This window comes from Schistosoma haematobium, chromosome 2, assembly GCF_000699445.3.
Source record: "Schistosoma haematobium chromosome 2, whole genome shotgun sequence".
Taxonomy (NCBI): Eukaryota; Metazoa; Platyhelminthes; class Trematoda; order Strigeidida; family Schistosomatidae; genus Schistosoma; species Schistosoma haematobium.
Window position 1 is genome coordinate 25,661,306 of NC_067197.1, and position 23,731 is coordinate 25,685,036.

The window sequence follows — 23,731 nt, forward strand, 5'->3', positions numbered from 1 at the left end:
AATGGTTTAGAGTTCCATAGTTCAATGATTATTGGTTTTCAATGGTTATCTTATCAAGATCAATGAGTGATATATTCTTTGTTAAATTTATATATCATGATATCAGATAGATTCTTACAACTTTATTATTTTATTAAAGACTCGTGTGATTCAAACAGATTTTCTGCCGGAAAATTTATAATTAAACTATTTGACTGAATGAATGTTTACTTGTTGAATTGATTTAGTTGCATAAATAATGCATAAGTTGCAAACTATGATAATCACACGTTTTTATCGTGTAACATGACCAATTAAATATTTTAGATATTTCAGACTTGATAAAACCATGAAAAAAAGCTCATAATTGCAACTATGTGCTTATTGATACACGTAACAACGTATATCTAATGCCAATGGAAAAAAACAATCCTAAAATTCACTAAGAATGATCTACTACAATTCCGTGTATTGTGGCGGGTGTACTCTGTTAAAAAGATCTTTAACTGGGTCGTCAATATTTTCATTCATAACGATAATATAAACTTTGATAAAAATGAACTATTCTTCAAAAAATTCAATATTTTATTAAAAATCAATCTATCAAATATATTTGTGTCTGTTAGCCTAATCATTAATTGACTTATTATGGTAATATTCATAGTTTCACTTGTAAATTAATTCATTCATCCGCTTTATATTGGTAACTATCTTATTCTCTTCAAAATGTCTAACAATTGAATATAATCACCTAGTTATCTTTATCATTATTATTCATACCATTTTCACAAAACAAGTGAATATAGTCAATATTAGATAGGTGATACTTTATTCTGTTGTCTAGAGAATTACATATAATTAGAAATATCATTATTATATCTTTATGTCTGATTATAGATTGGATAGAAAAAACGAAATCAAACTTCAATTATGAATTAACCTTATATTTAATAATAAGTTATTCATTGTATAATTCTGATTATCATTATTAGTCATTTGTAATTCCTTCTTTTAAATAAAGCGGATAAAATATTGAATTGTTTTAAACAAATTATTTGGTCGATAGTATTAATTGAACTAAAAATAATGAAAAAAAACAATTTCTTTTCTCTTTTCTTTTTTTTCTTTAATATTCACTACAAATACATTATTGTTTATACTTTTTTTCAGTCTTTGTATTTTAAGTGAATAAATGAAGAAGAAAAATATAAAGAAATTATCAAAGTAAATTTTCAAAGTACCGTAAAACTGTTTACAGAAAAATTATATATATATATATATATATAAGTAGTACAATAATATGTTGTTTGAATATGTTCATCATTTGTTTAGTTGTATATATAAGCAGATATATTATAGACTATTTAACAAATGAATCATTAAATGATTAGAATAGTTTGAAATTTATTAGATGTAACAGAGTTTTGTTTCGGAACTTCTTTTTAATCTTTTTTTCTCTTTAAAACTTATGGTAGTTAGTCACTTGGAACTAAATTGTCGAATAAAAGATTTAAAACAACAACAACAACAATAATAATAATAACACTAACAACAACTAATAAACTTTAAAGAAATATGAAATAAGTTTTACAAAATTGTATAAATTTTAGTATCTAATCCTAATAATTGAGAGAAAATGTACTTTTCAATTAGTGTCAATCAATAAAATGTGAACTGATACGAATACTACTACTACTACTACTACTACTACGAAATAATGTCAAAAAAAAAGTTAATACACAAAATAATTAACAATAATTAGGTGTAAATACAAGTATTAAACAAAATATTTTAGCTTTATACCTTTATTTCACTTCTAATCTCTTCATATGTATGAACTCAGTGTTATAATGTAGTGGCTTTGCTTTGTTAATCAGTCACTTTTGTAACCATTAATACATAAATCCAAACGATGGTTGAAATCAGAAGTTATTCAGAAGTGACGATCACAGTTTATTAGCGGATAGCACGGATAACAACGTAGACTAATATGATGCTGAGACGTTTGTATAACATTTAGTCATATGACAACAATCCACATTTATTAATTATAAAGAAGTGATATTCACTTAAAATTAAGAAGACTTTTATATATAACAGATAAATGGTGACAAATATAAAACTCAACTTCTCCCTTAATACCAACAGCAAGTAAATTATGCACTTGAGTCAGTTACCCTTTCTGCGGCATAAGCCATCGACTAGAAATCTCCAACCATCTCTGTTCGGATCTTTCCTCTCCATTTGTTGCCAAGTACTATTTGTTCTTTCAATGTCTACGTTCAACTTTCAGGACCACGTCCTTTGATCTGCCTCTTTACATTTTACTTTGAAAATTACAAGTTACGGCTTGTTTTGTGATGCAGTTTGATGATTTCTGTAAAGTGTCCTATTCACTGTTGACATCTTTTCCTAATTTCGTCAGCTAGCAGCTGGTTTGTTCTTTGACAGAGTAAGTCATTACTAAGTCTATGACAAATAGATCTGAAATATCTTGTGTAGACAATTGTTTATAAATACCCGTGCTTTTATTGATAGTAGTGACAATCGGTCAAGTTTCAGCTCAGCGAATTTCGTGTGACGATGACTACCTTCTCACTTACTCTAGGGTATCGAAGACGATCCCACAAAGTTTTTCCATTCACACTATTAATTTTTTCCCATAATCAAGGGAGCTGATGTATAGTGATAAGCTCCATTCAATCGACTGTACAACAATCATCTAAAATGTCGTGACTTAGTCTTCACATGATCGATCCTTACGAAAGTTTGTCTGTAGATCTCGAAATTTGGAGTCTGTTGGATCTTCCGTTCGGTTCAAGCGTGACTCAATATTTACACCCAGACAAAAATAAGCCAAGGACATGTGATGAGTGGAATAAGCGATTAACACACATATACTCATATAAAAAGTAGTCAAGGTTAGTGAGCGAATAACTGATAATGTCAAAATGTGACTCAAGAAGACGAAATAAGTCAGTCTGTCCGGAAGCTAGAATAACTCAAATGAACTCTACGTAGAGCTAGACATTACAAGTCAAACCGCTTCTGTATTATTGCTCTGTCCGATGACCTTGTTGACTTCCTCGATTTTTGGAGCGGCAATATCTATAAGAGGGTCTAAATGTGTTATTTTGACGTCCGGTGAGTTCAGTAGTACCGGTCTATTCAATAACCCTTCAAAGTCTTCTACACATTTGTCCCACTTTTCCTCGACCGGTCACTCTAACATGCCATACTTCCTACTGCTGTTTTCGTTATATCATAAAGTTCTCTCATATTTCTTTCTTTCGCAGCTTTTTTCTGCTGTCGTTGATAGGTCTTCCACATATTTTCGCTTATCAGCTTGAGTGCTCCGCTTTACTCGCTTGTTCGCTTCTATGTATCGACCCTGTCTCTTGGTATTCGTTGCTCTCGTTCAGCTGTCGTTGAGTATTACATTTCTGTTCTACTGTTCTTGAATCTTAGCCACGATATCAGCAGAGATCCACTGTTCATCCTGGTTCTTTTTGTGGTCCAGCACCTCATGGCATGTTGAGGTTGTTTTTTATTTAATCCCTTTTCACTCTCTCACTATAATGATTTCCTCTTTTGGTAGATTTTGCGGGGCTTAGAGCTCGTTACTGAAAGCCATATTGAATTCCCTGAGTTTGTTAGTATCACTACGGTAGCCTGTATCCAAACATTTGTAGTACTGCTTGTCCAACTGCTCTAGGCTTTCTTAGCTTCAATCTGACCTTAGTTATTGATCTCAAGTTATATCAGCACCCATCTTTTTTCTTACTTCTTCAATGGATATTATAAATGCTTTATTCATGTTAATGTAACTGATCTAATTCTCTGTAGTGTTGTCCAGCGAAACCCATGTAGCCTCTGTATGGGTTTGTGATGGAAAATATTGTCACCTATGACTAATTTGTCGAAATCATATAGATTCGTTACTCTCTCATCAAGCTCACTTTTCTTTCCTAGTCCATGTCGACATATTTTAGATTCATATCCAATCTTATCCATCCCTGTCTAGGCACTTAGGTTCCCCATCAAGATGGTCATGTCTTTTCTGGGCACTACTCTAGGGCGAACTTCAGTGTCTCATAAAACTTATCTCTTCCATCTTCGTTGCTATAATTAGTGGGCCCATAGCACTGAATGTCACTCATTGTAATCTTTGCCTATTTGGTTTCGAGAGATACTTTGATGATCCACAACCTGTGGGTTTTTCATTCAATAAGCGTTTCTCATGCTTCTTTTGGTAATATCAGTTCAATTTTATCTGTGTGTGGGACGTTTTCTTCTTCATGACCAGCATACAATGATAACTCTCTTGAAGTCACTCTTGCTTTTCAGATTATGTAAAATGGGTTTAACTCAATTCAAGAAGGTCCAGGTTGTATCTTCTCGTTTCTGGGGGACATATCATTTTTCTGATTATTCACTTTATTTACAACTTATTTTATCTCACTGTTTGTAACTTAACACCTTACAATGAATTTTCCTACCCTCTTCTTAAATGACCTTCGAAATTTACAGTACATTTTGGACGTATTTCATCCGTAATCGATGCTAAAGTTTACTAATTTAACACACAAGCTTGCCTAATTTACTCACAATTTATTTGCACATGGCTTATGTGGGTTATTGAAATAGAATAATTATGAGTTTATAATTGTAGGGGCTAATGTTGAAATTATTGAAAACAATTATTTGTTCAAATATTCATTGTTTTTCAATCTCAACTATCTCTTTAAATGTATCGTGCTAACAGCCAGATTATACAAATTTCAACGAGGTAATAGGATAGAATTTTACTGTAAATTTCTTGGAAATTAGATGTTTGGAGACAGTCGACAGAAAGCCAGGAATCTAGAGTTTCGTTCTATTGAGTTTGTTTCTAAATTGCTTTCGAATGGTCTTATTTCTTTTCCTTCAGATATACTATAGTTCGGACAGAGTTAAAGAATTCTAAACACGAAATACAAAGTTAAAAAATTTTAATCTCCAACTTGGAAATAGTCTAAAAAAAATGTATATATATATATATGAAAAGTTTTCCAGTGACCATTTGATTCGGTCCCACTTCAGCCACGAACGTCTTGGAACGATTTGTCTCCATCTTTATCATCTTTTCATACCATTATATATTTGATTACATTCGATTACATTGAAATCCCCTTTCATTTCTATTAATGGAAGATGAGATAAATATATATATATACTAAACAGAGTTGTTCTTCCACTTAAATTTCGTAGTAGTTAGCTTCACGTTAGATTGTACGCATATGAATAATTGCATTCATCGTATGTAATAAGTAAATTGAAACAGATTGAATACATGAGAACATTTATTACAAAATTTGTACAATTTAGAAACAGATAAACCAGAAACTTTTGTAATCTACCAAATTAAATCAAATTAAGTAATGTAAGAATGTTGATTAGAAATCGATGAACACTAAGAACTAGGTGTCATCATACCAGTTGCTTTTTAATGACTGATCAATAAACTGAACATTTTCAAGACTATAAGTGAAAGACAAACTGTTTTGAGATATTTCAGATTTTCATTTTCTTTTGATTGACATGAATTCATTTGAGTGAACTCATGAGTCAATTGAAGCTAGACCACCATGGAAAACCTGGAAGCACTATACGGCCGTTTCGTCCCAGTTTGGGACTCCTCAGCAGTGCGCATCCATGATCCCGCACCCCGTGAGATTCGAACCCTGGACCTTCCGGTCTCGCGCCAGGTGCTTAACCAACTAAACCACTGAGCCGGCATCCAGTGGTGTTAATGTCTAATCTCAACCAATCCAATTTATTTATTGGTAAAATCTGTAACATAAACTAAGTTCTTTGTGAGTAATAATAGATGAAAAAGTCTGACTATAAAATTAGACCTCAATAATAGAAACACTATTGTTAAAATACGACACAATTATAGAATATTTATTTTATCAATATCATAATTCACTTTTAACCTTCAATATGTAAGTGGCACATTATTTTGTTCCATAAAAATAACAGAAAAAAACTATGAAAGTTGACTCATTTCCAGGTCGATTGTATTTCTAAAGATATGATAATATAACTTGATTGTTTAACTGAAATCATATACAATTATAAACAAAATCTAAATTTACAGTATTAGTTACTTCATTAATTCTCACCATATGGCTTGAAATATCTAGCATCTGTCGCGAACTCATATATATATATACTCATGAAATGGTATCTGATTTCTCCGTTGTTCAATCAAAAAGTAGCTTGTCCTTAAAGTTATTTAATACTCTTATAAAATAACAGGTTCATAACGTGTAGACAGATAAATCTACTTAAACCTTGGCAATATATTTTAAAGTTAGAAATATTCAATTATCTTATAAAAGATTCATTGTCTAATTTTATGATTTTGTCCTATTTGTATGACAATGTTCAGAATGAAGTTAATAATAAATAAAGATATACTAACAGTTTTTCTTTCGTTGAATACATAGTTTACACTAGAAAATCTTAACTCAACATTTTTTTCTTCACTATTTCAGAGGTATATACAGATTACCAAAAAGTGCAGATCATCCAGTGGATTCGACAGCTGATCGATTTACTCCAGATGAATGTCAAAAAGCTGCTAATAAATTAGGTCTTCGTAGAAGACAAGCACGATTTTGTATGCATCCACGTTTTGGTTATGCAATGCTTGCTGTACTTAGAGCTGCACATGCTGTCGGATATCATTGTCCAAAAACATTTTCAGATAGACGATGGAATTGTACTTCTATACATCAATTACCGCATGTATCACCAGAGTTAAGAAGAGGTAATTTATTTTCGTTAATTTAGTGTTTATTCTTTGCGAAATATCAAATGACTTAATAAAAAAAATAAAAGTCAATCTGTCGGTAAATATAATGCGTTACTAATCGCTTTATTTAAAAAACTAATTTTTCATGAGTTAGCTAATAAAATGTAATATTTGACATCGATAAACTAAGTTGAACATACTGTGGTCAAACAACCAGGGAAGACAGCTAGTCAGTGATTTTTCGTTTTTATTTTGCTTACAATGATAGAAAATGAATTATTTAAAGATGTAGAGGCTTAATTTATCCAGTTGTTTTGAATCATATTTAACTTAATATTGTATAGTAACTCCAAACATTTTATTGTAAGCAATCGACATATATATATATATATATCATTCCACCAAATCAAAATTAGGAACTCTTGTTCTCGCGATGGAAGAAGTTAAAGGACGTTTTTATAAACAACTCAACTGTAACTCACATATTCACATGGTACTAGCTTCAAGGTGAATTTTCTGAAGTTCTATTGAGACTTTGTAATAAGTAAAATTAATACAATTGGAAATAAGTCAATGGTAGATCGATGATATTGAATGTTAGCCGTTAAATATAAATTTGCTATTTATACACTGATTTTTATAGGACATTATGGCTTGTACTTACAAATGTATCGAACAGAATTGGATAAATATAGAGAAACTTATAGTTTATTTGAAAGAACTTACTTGTAATGAAATGTGAAATGTACATTTAGGCTTTTGTAAAAAAAAAAATCGATAGAGAGAAGGAATTGGTACGAGGTTATAGTTTAATCCTCTGTTAGCTAATTTGTTTATAACAAGTGTAAAAAAATCTTATGCCAAAATCGATAGTTAAAAAACGAGGTTTATGTAAGAGATATGTCGACAAAACTCTCATCGGATATGATGAAAAGTAAAGTGAACTACAAGTACTCTGATTTGGAATAAGTATCATACGTCAGTAAAATTTATAATGGGATAAGAATTTAGCTGAAAATTATTTTATTTTGTGTCTTACTAAAATAAGGGATGAAGCAAATAAAATGTTCACATTTAGTAAACGCATTAGATAATGCAGAGGATATCTGAAAAAATCAGAGCTACATTCTTGTTAAAACTAAACTACACCTCATTTATTCTTCATCCTAACGTTATCATGGGATCTGTTCAACTTTATAGGAAGCGAATTTTATGGAGGGAAATGTTTACCGTAAACAATTCATAAAAACTTGCGTTTAGTTACTATGAGAATACCTCTGAAGAATTTAAAATACCTAATATAAAGTAATTACAGAAATCTTAACTTCAATTTGTTTGTTTAATATTGTCTACAAGGTCCAGTCGACAGTTATTAAAGTGATAAAGTAACATGTAATCTGCACAATCTGTTGAAGCACACTCTTTACCATGCTCGATGTTTTCACCTCAAACAGTCCTTACACAACTGTTTGTCAGTCGCATAACAACTATCTACCTAAAAATGTCTTTATTTTCGTATATTACAGACACATTAGTTACATTAGTGTGAGAGTGATATGTAAAATCGATATTTTTTAAATATTTATTTTACGATTACTATCGAATCAAATTTATTTTTGTGTTCATATTTTGTGTTTTAGTAAGTCAATTTAAGAAAATAATACCTTTATGTTTTTTAGTTATAATATCGTTCGATAACGGTTCATTTTGGAACTTACGACAACAATTCCATTCACTGAAAAGATGTTAGTTAACCATACTGAATCATATCGAATAATTTATCAAATTGCCGTTTGTTAATCCTTTTAACAATCATAAATGAACTTATTATCACCAACCGTAAAACATCCACCATAATTATAAGCAAAGATGGATGGTGGTTAACAATGGAATCCAAGACACGCGTTTTGTCCTGTTTAGGACTCGTCAGGTGGATGAACCTGCATCCTAGAATTAATGTTCACTACTGGATTCTACTACTAGCTACCATCCATCTTTGCTTATAATGCTTGTGACTTAAGGTAATATCAAGGCAATCCGCACATGTTGTACATATGCCAATAAGAGACTGATCAATTGCAGTCATAGACAACGATGGGAAGATTCAAACAAACAATACAAAATGAATCTATTCGTTATAATGTTCCCGAAATTGATCTTTACACTGCAATCATAACACACAACTCTTATTTTGCCACTTTGAATTACGTGTAGTCACAGTTACTTTGGTTATTTCAATCGTCAATTATTTATTAAGCGTCAAATATCCCAGCCATAACATTATACTTAGTAAATAAAACTATCTAGTTTAATGATCCCATCGCATCATAAAAATACTGATCTGACAGCAAGGTTTGACTTGATAATTTTAAATAAACTGAGTATTGGGTAGATTGTTATAATAAGAATAATATATTTGCAATATCCCAATGAGTAGAAAAATTAGATTTTCTGACGTTTCATGACAAATCTTGTTCAGACCTATTTTTTGATTGATCACATCTAATATTTTTGCTTTGTTCCTTTGTACCATTTGAACTTGGATTAATTTTGATTTAGTTATTTATTCTCTGAAGAAGTGGCTTACAGTGAGTCACGAAACATCAGAAAATCCCATTTTCCTACTCATTGGAATATTACAAGTATAATACTTTTATTTATATTCTGACCATATGTCAATTACCTTATTATTCAAATATTATCCTGTAAATTCACATGCGAACTCTCCCTTTGAAGATCTACTTAATTTTTTAATGTTACAGCTATGATCAGTTATTTTGTTTTGTATCTCTTTGTAGAGCCTGTAGACATAGTGTTGCTTTCAGTATAGTGTCATAACTGAACAAATGGATCAGAACATCAACTAAGATAAATTGAACTCAGGCTACTAAATCAAAGCAACATAGTTGACTGAAGTAAATGTGACATTTTAGGAGCAAAAAATATAGCTAATTCATTTGTATTATCTACCTTTTTTAACAATATAACTATTTATATTAAAATAATCACTATTATAGGCACACGTGAACAAGCAATTGTACATGCATTTGCAAGTTCTGTATTATTATTTGAAATTGGACGATATTGTGCATTGAATAAAATTCGATATTGTTCTTGTGGTGATGAAGATGGCAGTTATGCTACACCAAATTATCCTTCATCTCATATATATAAAAATAACAATTTACTTAGACAACATCATTCACAAACTTTGTATAATGATAATAATAATGCATTAGTATATAATTCCGATGGTCATTTAATGAATTCCATTGATACATCTAAATCAAACAATATACCAATGACAGATGGTCAACCAACAGTTAGTAAATTTTATTGGGCTGGTTGTTCTGATAATTTGCGTACAGCTAAAGAATATACATCATTATTTCTTGGTTTTCCAAATGTACATGTAATGTTACCTCCACCAATAGAAACAGATAATCCTAATTTAGATACAATACATGATATGAATAATCAAAATCGTTATAAAAGATCAACGTATTCTTCACAAGTTACAGAAAGTAAATATGATACAACACAATTATCTGATATGTTTAGTCTGTTTCAAAATCAAATCAATGTTAATGAGAATGTGGACGATAGAATTAGAGAAGATGTAGATGAAGAAACTGAAGAAAATGAAGAAGAGGATGACAGTGAAATAGATGATTCAGAATTATTCTATTCACAACATGAATATACGGATAGACGACGTCGTAATCTACATAAAACATGGTCATATCAATCTACAGCACAAACCAACAAATATCCGTCATACAATTCAGCACAACAAATGTATGATTCAGTAGATGATAATGATGAAAGATTACCACGTCATCCTAGATCAAAACAAGGTAGAAAAAAATCCACACTACGTAATTTAAATCGTCATAATTATCTAGCAGGTGTAGTAGTAAGTCAATAATACACATTGCTACAATTATCTCATTATTATCTTTTCTTTGCATACCGTTTAAAGTATTTGTGAATGATAGCGATCTGGATAACATGGTCAATTAATTTATTATCGGTAATTGAAATGAAACTACTTTGATTTTAGCATTCTGTTCAAAAGTTTATAGTTTGTCAAAGCTGAATACTGAAAATCAATTTAGCCTAAGTATTCGCATCTTATGCTCCATGTGCAACGACAAATATTTTATACCAAACAAATAAAACAGCAAAGTGAAAATGCATTTCATCTGTCAAAGAGTTTACGTGAAAATTACTTTCAGTGATTGCAGGAATAAACGATAGACCATATGAAGATAGTATACATCAAAAATCAAAATTAATTTGAGAACTACTGAAAGCCAAATGGCAATGTACGACATTTTTTCTTCAGGCTTGAAGCACCTCAACAGTTCATATAAGGTCCAAAATTGGATCGTCAGGTAGTGTGCTGAAAACGAATCATCGTTTTTTATAGGATTGAAATCTAGTAGTAAAAGTTTCCTGTCGAGCAAATTCATGAGGAAATTCATCTATTATCCTAAGTTATAGGCAGATAACTCCCTAACACATTGTGTCTTATTAAAACTTCAAAAAACTAATTGGAAATTTACTCACCGGCATGTGTCTAATTATTTAAGGTACCAATAAATTATTCAAAATATAGAATACTTTAGCCTTCTTTTTAACATATACCATGAATAAAATAAAACACTATGCTTGAGTGTTGAATGGATAAAACAATAAATTAGGTTAACACTATATAAAGTACAATAAACAGTGAAAATTCAAGTATACTTTGTTCGTACATGATTGTTTACTTCATAGGCTTGTTTCAGTTTAACTTGTAAGTAATTGTGAGAAGTTACAAAGTATGTACGTGAGGCATATTTAGGGAGCCTACAATCGTCCATTTGCATCTTTCGGTGTGTTCTGTAATTTCAACTGTCTTTTCGACTGGCCTCCAAGTGTTTTGGGAACGCCATGCTTTTGATGCACTGAAACTCTTTACTCCGGCTGACAATTGCTGCAACTTTGACACCATGTTCCGCTACACGCTACATACAAGCCTTCTTATGAGTAGCGTCCATTACAGAACTAATAAAGTATTTATATCAGCTTTCCATTATAATGAATTTTTAATTCAATGAGTTTGATAGTGCTCATGTGGAAACGCGTTTTGTTAAAAATAGAGAAAAATGAAATTATTGTTCAAAATGTTTTTATTTGAATGTACACATAAATAATGTAAACTTATTCTCAAAATAATTGGGATACACAGAGAGAAATGAAAACACCACTTAATAATTTGTTATACCTTAATTTGGTAGATATACCAGCTAATTAATTCTTTACACATGGATATTTGAACTAATTCAAGTATTCAAGCTTCACGTATTCACTAAAGTCATAAGTAAACCCTAATTATATTGTTCATTTTATTATTATTTAGTTGTAAAAATACTAATTACCATCACTTATTAATTATAGATGAATTTCTTGCCATGAATGAAAATGTCAATGAAATAATAGAATTGAGTGTTTTTGTTCCCTTTCACTTCTTATAAGTGCCTAATCATATATGATCCGTCAAATAGTTTAATGTAAATATAGTCATCTATTGTATACTGAATAAGTTCTGTTGAGAAATGGATTAACGATACAGTGAATAGTTACGGACATAATGACACTAAATGACTAGTTGACAAGTATTCATTAAACTGAGCGTACGCTTATACTTTATTCAAATTATTACAGTAATCAACTTCATGAGAAATAATGTGAAAGTATGTAGAGATGATTACCAAGGTTTGACTCAAAAATTTCAAATAAATTGAGCATTGAATAGACTGATATTCATAAAAATAATAAATATTCTCTAAAGAGTTGGTTTGCAGAGAGCTACAAAACATAGGAAAATTGAATTGTTCTACTGATTGGGGTATTATAAATATATTGATTTTATCAGGAATGTGAAAGTAATTTCAAAAATGACAGAAAACATTTCGAACTTGAACATAATATGGCTTATTCACGAAGTGCGGATCTATAAACTAGACTCTCAGATCTACCATTCATGTAACGGTTGATGATACTGTTGTGAACGAGAATGCAATCAAGGACAACCAAATGTATTTCAACATAAAATATCTTAATAAAATTTGAGAAATATACAGCGAATTCTTTATTTTCGAAATGTCAAACAATTGTCTTAAACTTGACTGTTTCTTCTGCAAAATGTTAATCAATTGTCTCAGACTTCATTGTTTCTTCATTTCCACATGAATCATTCTCTGTTCCCGTTCTCTTTTCTTTGGTCTTCTTCACCTTCTATCTCCAAGTATTTTACTTTCGATTGGTACATACTACTTATATTTGTCAACATCAGTAGCACATACAACAATATGACAACAGCATTGGAAATTTCGATAATGATATTAGAAGACGAAGATTATCAGAACTATGTGATATATTAGCGCAATACATTTCGAACAATCTGGTCACACATATACTTGCTAAGAGCATTTATATATAAAAATAAAAGGTCAACTAGACAGGAAACGGGTAAGAGGAGATAAGGATAATGATAAGAGTAATAATAATGTGAACACAAAGTGAATCCTAATCACTCTGGATAATAAGTCAATATTACCAGGGTAGGTTTAAGGTAAGAACAAACTGTTTTTGAACACATAAAGGGGTTTGAATTTACGCATTGGAAATAATTTCAGAATTCATTTGTGGGGTTCTTTTCATAATTACTTTAGGTAACAGTTTTTGAATATTAAGATAACTATATTGTGTATCGTAACAAAATTTCAGAAGTTTAAATAAAAAGAAGATTTGTGATGTGAATTGATCAAATTATAATTACAATTCATTGAGAGGAAAATAGATATTAAAATGTTATTTAGGCTGTTGATAGTTAACTACAGACTTTTTTTGAATACAAAGGTTAATTTTAAGCCTTCTGGTTACTATGATTTTTTGAGTTTTAATAACATGGAATTATATTGTTTATAAATAACTTTGAACGAGTTCATTGGATTCACGTCATATACCGTGTTTAGTAGGTAACGTACTATCGACTTATGTGATTAGACTTCTCCTCGAAGGTGTAGGATATTTTGAAATATCTCCATTTAATCGAGTAAAAGCCTATTCGTTGTCCCTCTAATATATGTGGTTTTGTATATACAGGCAAATTGATGAATGCGGTTAGGGGTTATATTTAATAGATATTTGTCTACTTTAGTTTTGATTATTGATCATAGTGTTATGTATAGTGAGATGAACTTCGCAGCTCAGAATGTACTTTATAAAGCTGCTTATAGTGTTTAATTGATTTTATTCATCATTTGATCACCTTTAAATGACAATCGAATAAAAACTTTTATTCTAGTATTCTTTTGTTTTACTTCACTATTCGGGACTATATTTTTCACAATTGGCTTAGGATATCCGTTTACTAAAGATAATTATTTATTACAGTGTATTTCTCTTCGAGCTTTTTTGGTGAACGCAACTTTCTGGATATTTGGAAGAGTATTTTCACCAACCCATATTTCATAAAGTAACAAACGATAATTCATATACATGATAATTTGTTTATCTTAATGATAAAGTGACCATACATTGAATTGGAAATCAATAATAAATGAATTATGACTAAACTACCCAATAGTTTAATGATTTTTCTATGAAAACATTAAGTAAACGTTTATTGACGATTAAACAGCTTACTAACTATTTGTGTTCGTACAATTCACTACCTTCAAAATAAAATCTAATATGTAACAGTTTAATAAATATGAAACACCTAGTTAATAATAACTCAAATATTTCAGTGAAGAGCCGTGACAAATGAAATTCATTCACATCGGGTATGAGAGAAATATTAGTAATGACGATGCATAATGTTTTCTAAATATAACGTATTAATTAAAGTTAGAAATGAAAGTTATTGGGTGGCGATCCAGTAATCTTTTATTGGCCCGAGTTCTGACTTTAATTCGACCGTATGAATGATTGTTATTGAAATATATATATCGCCTATTCTCGTATATAATCATCGACTTAAATCGCGTTAGTCAATAACGGAATTAAATAAGTCGAATAACGAGAATGGACTCGTGAATACATATATTTTGTATATAAAGCGAATGGAATGGAGGGAAGAGAAACGATGCAGAGTGGAGGTGGCGGATAAGCCAACTCCCATTTAACCAAGCGTTAATCAGTAGTTCTAGTTACACAAAAGTAAGTTACAGACATGTGATGAGTAATGGGATAAGAAATGTACACACACCTGTGCGCTCATATCAAAACAGTCAAGATTGATAAGTGAATAAATATAACAAGGTCAGAATGTGACTCAAGTAGAATGAATAGATTGGGCTGTCCGAAAGCTAGATAAAGTATATGGGCTTAACATAATAACCGACACTACAATCTGAAGGTTACACTTTGATCTTCAGCTCTGAAGGTTCTTAATTCTACTCTCATTTAGCAGTAATGAATACATAATATTGAAGAGTCCTATACTAAGGTGAAACAAGTGCCCAGTCCTGTCTGGTTTTTGACTGTTGTATAATTAGGGTTAATCTGTGATGTCTAACTAAAGTTCTCAAACACGTTTATAAAACACCATTGAAATCATTCAAATTTATTTCGTTCATCAAGTTTATTTGATAAAATAAACATGGAACATATGAACTTCATTCATAAGCATATTTATATCAGAAAGAGTTTTATGGATATGTGCTAATTTCTATAGTTGAGATCATGAGTCATTTGAAGCTAGACCACCGTGGGAAATCTAAAAGCACTGGATGGCATATTCAACTGAAGTTATCTCAATTAAAACTATATGCATTATATCTATCCATTCCATAAAATCTTTTGTTTGTTTGATAACATATTACAAAATATATGACTTTTTCCTATCCTTGAACAAATTCATACATAAGTAGTATTGTGTTTTTTTATTTCTTCCTTATATATTTTAACTTTAAGTTTAATCAAGTTATTCTTTCTTTATTCGTTAAAGTAATAAGGCTTGTGTATCATAGATTATTGCTATTCACGAACTTTCTTCATCCATTTCAGTTTAGAGATACCAGTCACATAATTATTAACACACTTTATACATTAGTAATCATTAAAACTAAACATTAACCGATAAATACCTGTATTTCTTTAAGCTTTTAGGAATACTTTCTCACTTACTATTTACTTGTATTTACTATGGTATACTTAATTAGTAATTATTAAAGTCTAGTTAGTCTAAAATATCTTAAGTAGTTATTGAAAACATATGTTCATTGGAACATACATAAAGAGTAGTAAATTAAATTGAAATAAGCCAATATTACACTAAACAATGTTACTTAAAGGTTCTTAGAGAATATCTTTTTTTACTAAAAAAAGCGACGACAACAACAAAATTTGTTAGATAAATTAACTATTTTCATTAACTTTACAATTATAAACCAGTTAAGGTTGTAATCTATTAACTAGTATACTAGAAATACATTATTCTGGGTTAAAAACTAGTAGTAAAACAAATCATTATGGTACATATGTATTTTTATCCCATTTATAATGATTAAAATTCATTGACCTAAGCCTCCAACTGGTAATTTGTCAAAAATAAAAATAATTTTATGTAAATTTCACAAATTCTTATCCTGATCATAATCATCATGTGCTCACTAATGACTCACTTCAAGATGATTTTTTGGAGTTCTAGTGAGAAGGCGTGAACAGTGAAGCTTAATCCGTGTTGAGTGGAAACAATTGTCCATCTCAGATAATCGATAAACGGTTGCGTCAGGTCATGAATCGATTGAAATGAGACATTAACACCGTTCGATACCGGCTCGGTGGTCTAGTGGTTAAGCATTCGCGTGTATGACAAAATTTTCTGACACATAGTTCCCTTTATTATTTTAAAGAGAGCAAGAACAAAGGTTGGTTGTTCTTGCTCTCTTTAAAATTTTCTGAGTTCGAGTTTCACATGCAGGATCGCGGTTGTGCACTGTTTAGGAGTCCTATACTAGGATGAAGTGACCATCCAGTGCTTTCGATTCTTCAGTGGTGGTCAAGCTTAGATTGATTCATGAATTCAACTATTAAATTTTTAAATAACTTAAAAACTACGGTGAAAATTTAATCGAATAATTTGAAGTGACTGACTTAATAATAATATATAAAAATTCCAATAGAATTATTTAGATCACTGAACAGAACAAAGTAAAATCAGGAAAAGAGATATTTTTACCAAATGATTACATCTCACCCAGGAATTTACTATCAAGAACATACTCATGGTAATCGTTATTTTAGTTAATAACTGTTAAATATGTAATAAAATGACTGCAAATTTTGGTCTAAGTATAACCAACAAAAATAGTAATGTTTAAATTCTATGAAAAAGTTCTCCTAGTAATTACATGCGACACTTACGTCAAGGAACTCGACTCACTTGAGATCCATCATCTCAGTGTGGTTACATTATAGTGAATACTGGTTATGACATTGACACTGTTGTGAAATCAGTTAACAAAATATTATGAAATTTGAATAAAAGTGGCCGGTCTTCTTTGTTTTAATAAGTCCTCATTATAAATGTTCAAAGTAATTATGTTTATATTAGTAATTTCTATGTTAATTTGTACAATATAAAGACTTTTTTTTAAAACCTATACCGCCTAATAAGATCAAAGCTACTAGAATGGTTAAAGTATCTTACATTTACGTGTGAAAATACAAAAAAAACAACGTGATAAACCACCCATGTAACCATGTGAAACACTGTCACTAAATATGAAAACAAATTAAAATGACTAAAAATTGTTAGGTGAAGTTATTTTTGTTTCTATGCCAATATTCAACAATGCATTCATAATTCAATATTTATAATTAGCCTTTATTTAATATATTGATAAGGTCACATCATTGAATATATATATATATATATATATTCAATATGCAACAAAAGCAGAAGCTTATTAGATAAACTTAACAACAATTCAATTGATCAAAACCGCATAAGTAATCATCTCAGATAATGTAAGGCGTAAAATTCCTACATATATATATATTTATACACATGGACATAGACATGGTCTAGATTGTTATGCTGCAAAAAAAGAAACATATGAAATATGTTACATTTAAATGATTCATCCTATCATTGAATATTGAATGTATATATATATATATATATATATATATATATATATATATGTACATAAATATACATTATTTATTATTATTTTTATTATTATTATTATTTTAATAGAATTAGTCGGAAAAATTTGCATAGTCAGCTTTAAAAATCCCAGAAGATATTTAACCTTTTCACAAAGTTACGTATAACATCGACTAGCCTATTAATAATTTTTTATATGATTGTTTTACAGCCATTGGTGGTGATAAATATAATAAAAAATAATAATAATAAATAATAATAGTAATAATAATGATAGTTTTTAATGATAGTAATCCTATTGGTGATGTTATTGTGATGGTAACCGTGGTGATAATGACCATGAAAATAATGATGATTTCTATTGAGAAAAAAAAATAATAATAACTGAAACAACTTGATTTGCATGAATCCATTTCCTTCGATGATAAATGTCTTCTATATCATTCAATTTTCATTTTACCCCATCTCATTTATGTATTGATAGTTGAAACGAATGTGTTTTTAATATAAAAACAAGCTATGAATTCACATTCCTAGTATATAATAGCTTATCTGTTTTTTTTGGTAAAATTAGAATGTATTTCTTTAACTATGCAGTTATGTACATAAAACAATAACTAATAATTTACCATAGTGAAATTACTGGATTCAGACGATTAACTTTGTAATATAATGATTTCTAAATATAAGAGAATGATATTATGTGAATAAAAATGGTTGAAAATTGTAAATGCTATCTAATAAACTAGATTTTTAGCATCATACATTAGCAGCAGAATAAACATAACAACATTAATATCAGAAGAGGCTTTTTTGTGGGTATTATGGTAATTTTAATGGTTGAGATCATGAGTCAGTTGAAGCTAGACGGGATCGTGGATGCGTGCTGTTGAGGAGTCCCACAATAGAACGAAACGGCCATCCAGTGCTTCCAGGTTTTTCATGATGGTCTAGCTTCAACTGACTCATAATTTCAACAACATTATACAGAAATCAGATAAATTTATTTTATTCTTCTGAAAAGTTATCCGATGCTCATTTAACATCATGTTATAGAATAGAGAATTCCATTTAACAATTGAACTCAACCTAAGCTAGACCACCACTGAAGACCTGGAAGCACTGGATAATCACCTCATCCTAGTATAAGACTCCTAAGCAGTGTGCATCCGCGATTCTGCATGTGAAACTCGAACTCAGAAACTTTTGTTACATACGCGAACATTGATTCGGCATCGAACGGTGTTAATGTCTCATTTCAATCGATTCATGACCTTGCGTAACCGTTTATCAATTATCTGAGATGGATAATTGTCTCCACCCGATACGGGTTGGGCTCCACTCCTATTTAACTAATTGAGGGAATTAATTTCTTCTTAGCATTGAGGTATTCCAGAGATTACTCATTTTGTGGTTTTTAATTGATTTCGTTTCTGGTTAACATTTTTTTATTCAAGGTTGTTTACGCAAGCAAGTTTTAAATTGAAGACTGACTTTAGCTAGATAACTGTAAAACTCCATTTGTCAGTCATCGTAGATGTCACACAAGTGTCACTAAATGCATTTAATATTAGTCGCACAATATGCGACATGTAAACTAACTGATGTCAATTCAATAGATCATTCAGTAGACTTTCTTTTCAAAAATGAAGAATATTTGAGCGAAAAATTGTTTTCAATAAATTCATCATCAGGCTCTACAGTCATAAGTCCATAATTACTGTGATATTTTAAAGGCCAAAATAAAGCATGCATTAGTGAATTTGACAGTGTTGTTGCTGTGACTTGTAAGCCCAGCTAATTATCACGTGATTTATTCACCGATCGAAATGCAACTTATACAATCTTATTACTGTGCCAAACCAATGACTTTCGACCGGTATGGACAGCCAAGCGTCCTTATTGGTCCTTTGTTCTCCTGACTCTTCCAGCTAAGTCCAGAGTGCCAATAACAGCTTCCGCTATGCGAATCATTTATTTCAAACATACTTGGTTTATATACAAGCCAAACAGACCTCATCACACCATAAGATAGGAATTAATATTTATAGAAGATCAAGCCAAAAAGTGGCTGTGAACGTGGGAGGTTGTAATCAATAAACTAAGTATAATTTTAGAATAGTAAATCGCATCATAATGGTCTATAGATCCAAATAAAGCGTGCAATAAGAGGAGTACAGATATACATAATCTAGTTACTCAATAGTTATACAATAAGAATATATATATATATATATATATATATATATATATATATATATTTATATGTATTAGTCCATTAATAGCCCACAGAAGTTATCCGTAATTTAATCTTCATTAGGATATAAAAGTTATATATTAAAAATGATGAATATTTGCATCTGTTACAACACATATACCTCGAAATTGTGTTATTTGTAAATTACAAAAAAGGTCATTTAATAAAGGTCAGAATAATTTGGAGTAGTGTCAAGGCACAATCAGAATAATAGTAATATCACAAGGTGAAAATGAAAAAAAAACCATGTGAATAAAATGCATAGTAGGAGAATTTCGTCATGTTAGTCGAGGTAGTAATAATAATAATATCGTTGTGTGAACGTGATATCTAACAAGGGGGGTGTTATCAAGGTAATTACTGTAAAAAGAATTCACGTGAATTGGAAAAGATAAGTGTGCAGATTAAGAAAGTTATCAACACAAAAATAATTGGGAAGGGGTAAGTAGTATATAATATTTAGTTTAGGTATCAGGTGGTCCAGTCGTGAGCTAAGGTAAATATAAAGGTTGAATATATTCCTTCTGGATATATAAGTTCGGTTTTTAGGAGTTAGTCCAGATGGCTTCAGTTATATGTAGAGTAGCTATAATCTAGCTCTTTTTAAAGTAGAATTTTTGGAACTTGGTATAAAACAAAGAAAGCTTCCTCCATTCTAATATGATGTTCACTATATACCAAGTGAGAAAGAAAGGTACAGTTAATCGACTTAGTAACTCCCTTTCCCAACCATGCCGGGACATGTTCATGAATACGCAAAGATAAAGCCCTCTGAGTACGGCCTATGTAACGAGCTCCACAGGAGCAGTTGAATTGGTTCACACATATGGAGGAGCACATCATCAACAACCTATCCTTAATTTGTTTTTTGTAAGAACTTGTTTTGTTGGAGGAATTGTGTGTAACCTGGTGTCACGAAACGTCCTTTCAACAGATCTTTTGAGTCGACGTGTTAAAATGTAACCCGCTACGTCCTCTTTGAAGTCCAGTTTCAGATACAGGGTTTTTTTACTGATTGAGTCACAGTTTCTTGTTTTTTTAATACCTCCTAATAGGAATTTTCAGACGAAATTATCTGGATAGTCGTTATTTCGTTATGTTTTTCAGTGTGTCTTTCTCTATATCTACTCTATCTTCAGAACATAATTGTTTGATTCTGTGGCTGAGACATTTAACCAAATTTGTTCTGTATTGATGAGGTGTAAAGCCATGGAAATGAGTATATTGACCCGTTCATGCACTCTTTCTAAATATAGTTCTTTTTATGGAACCTAGAAATTAGGATATAAAGGCAAGCTATAATATTGACGTTCTCTTCTTCGCTGGTGAATTTAATAATTGGATGGACGTTACTGAAACAGTTCAACAGCTCTTGTTTGTGGATACTTCCGTCACACACGATTAGTGTGTCATCTATGTATCGACGGTAATAACCTAACTTATTTAGTGTGTCTTTCGAATTACGATCAGGCCTAAGAGTGATCCGATTGCAACTCCATCTATTTGTCTGTCAAATTCAGTGTTAAACATAGAGTAGATATTCACAGTAAATTTCAACAAAGGCTCCTTCATTTTATTTATTGGGATCGGCATCTCTGTTTTCTTTTCTAGCAGTTGTTCACATATGTAATCAATAGTTTCATTCAGTAGGAAGTTAGTCAAAAAAGATGTTATGTTTAGTGATAATATGGTTTGGCTATTTATGTTCTTCTTTTTTCATTGTATCCGCAAATTCTAATATGTCTTTAAAGCTGTACTTAACCAATTATTGGTGTAATGGTTCTAACAATTTCACCAACCATTTTGTTATTGAATGGTATGGTGAATTTGACTTGTCTAGAATTGAACGTAAATGAATCTCAGGTTTACGAATCACAAGTATGCCATAGAGTCGAGGGATATGTGTTGTTTTATTGATCATCATGTCACTTGCTTATGGTTTATAAGTGTAGTTTCAACTAATTGCTGATCAATCAGTAATTCTGACTCATTACCCATGGATAGTACCCATCTTTTCAAAATATTTGGTTGATCGAACACATAAGCTTCAGATTACTTTTTGTTAAATACATTTAGTACCAAAATGTTTCTGAGTTGTTTCACAGTTCATCCTCTCACTGAATCAGTCACAACATTGCTGTAGTTGTCACATTGGAACTAAACATTTGACTTTACTCCTTGATATAATTATTTCTCTTCACTTTTATATCAATCTTTTTCAACCAATGCGATCATATAACATACTCATTTCGACAGTGTTTTCTTAAATATACTGTTCATACTTAAAATGGGTTGTTTCACTGTGAACCACTAAGAAAAAGAATTCAAAAAGAATTTGGCTTGTTCATATTTAATTCAGAATGTAAAACCAAACAATAGTTATACTATGGAATTCATAGTATTATTTCATTATCTGTAATAATCTACACTCTACCACTCATAACTGACAACGTTATTAAGGAAATCGTATGAGGTTATCTGTTCATTTGTCAGTGTTAAATAAAAGTGTAATATCTAACGTTTTCAAAACATTTTTCCGTCCATTTAGCGGGTGAGTACTGGATATGAGATGATAATTTTCATTACGAGTTTTATTTCAATTGGTCAAAGATATCTACATATGTCTTCTATGAATACGTCACTATAACGTATCACAATCTACTAGATGAGAAGAGCAAATAAAGTGGAAATTACAGCTTGAATTGTAATCTTTATTGAAAGTTATGCTCTTATGCACATTAATCACATATCAAATGAGCTGAAATTATCTAAAAATACTTGATATCAGACGCATATTGAAAATTGGAAAACGAATGTTCTGTAAAATCACAAGGATGTATCCTGTTTCAGAAAACCTAGTACCATATTTCAGATTAATAAAAAGCTTGTTTAATCACTAATTTACTGGAACAATTAGTTCAATAAATTATATATCCTGAACTGTTTATTGATTTCATTAGGATCCACTAATCAATAGTAATACTAAACTATAAACCTAATAACACTAACCCTGGGTAAGAATAAACTCCACTCTCGTTTGCAGTTTTGACCTTGCACTTGGTAACCGATCAAAATAAAGTGGAAATTATTATTTACACTATCGTAATCAGTGATGGAGAGCGTTTCGTTCTCTGTAGTTTTGCCGGCTTACATGAAAAATATAAAGTTTTCTATGACAAAAATAGCACTTCATCGTGCTGCGGATGTGTCAAGTAAGTCATGATGTAACAAAAGCTACAGCACAGCAAAAGACATATGTTCCATTAATTCTATGGTAGAAGTTATTTCAAAACGTAAACGTAAGTAGTTAACTGGAAAACACACAGATAACATCAAAAAAGGGTTTGGGGATATTATAGTAATTCTAATAGCTGAGATCATAAGTCAATTGAAACTAGACCACCATGGAAAACCTGGAAGCACTGGACGGCCGTTTCGTCCCATTGTGGGATTCCTTAGCAGTGCGCATCCACGATCCCGCCCGGCGAGATTTGAAATTATGGCCTATCGGTCTCGCTTGCGA

At 30.7% G+C, this 23,731-nt stretch overlaps 1 protein-coding gene across 1 annotated transcript in view; it reads left to right on the top strand.

Moving 5' to 3' along the window:
* The window catches only part of WNT11 (Protein Wnt-11), a 52,814-nt gene that overhangs the window by 19,865 nt on the left and 9,218 nt on the right, over window positions 1–23,731 (top strand). The window contains exons 2-3 of the mRNA XM_051214727.1: window positions 6,522–6,796; window positions 9,799–10,697. Of these exons, the coding sequence (XP_051067912.1) occupies window positions 6,522–6,796; window positions 9,799–10,697 (1,174 nt within the window). The remainder of the gene's footprint in view (window positions 1–6,521; window positions 6,797–9,798; window positions 10,698–23,731) is intronic.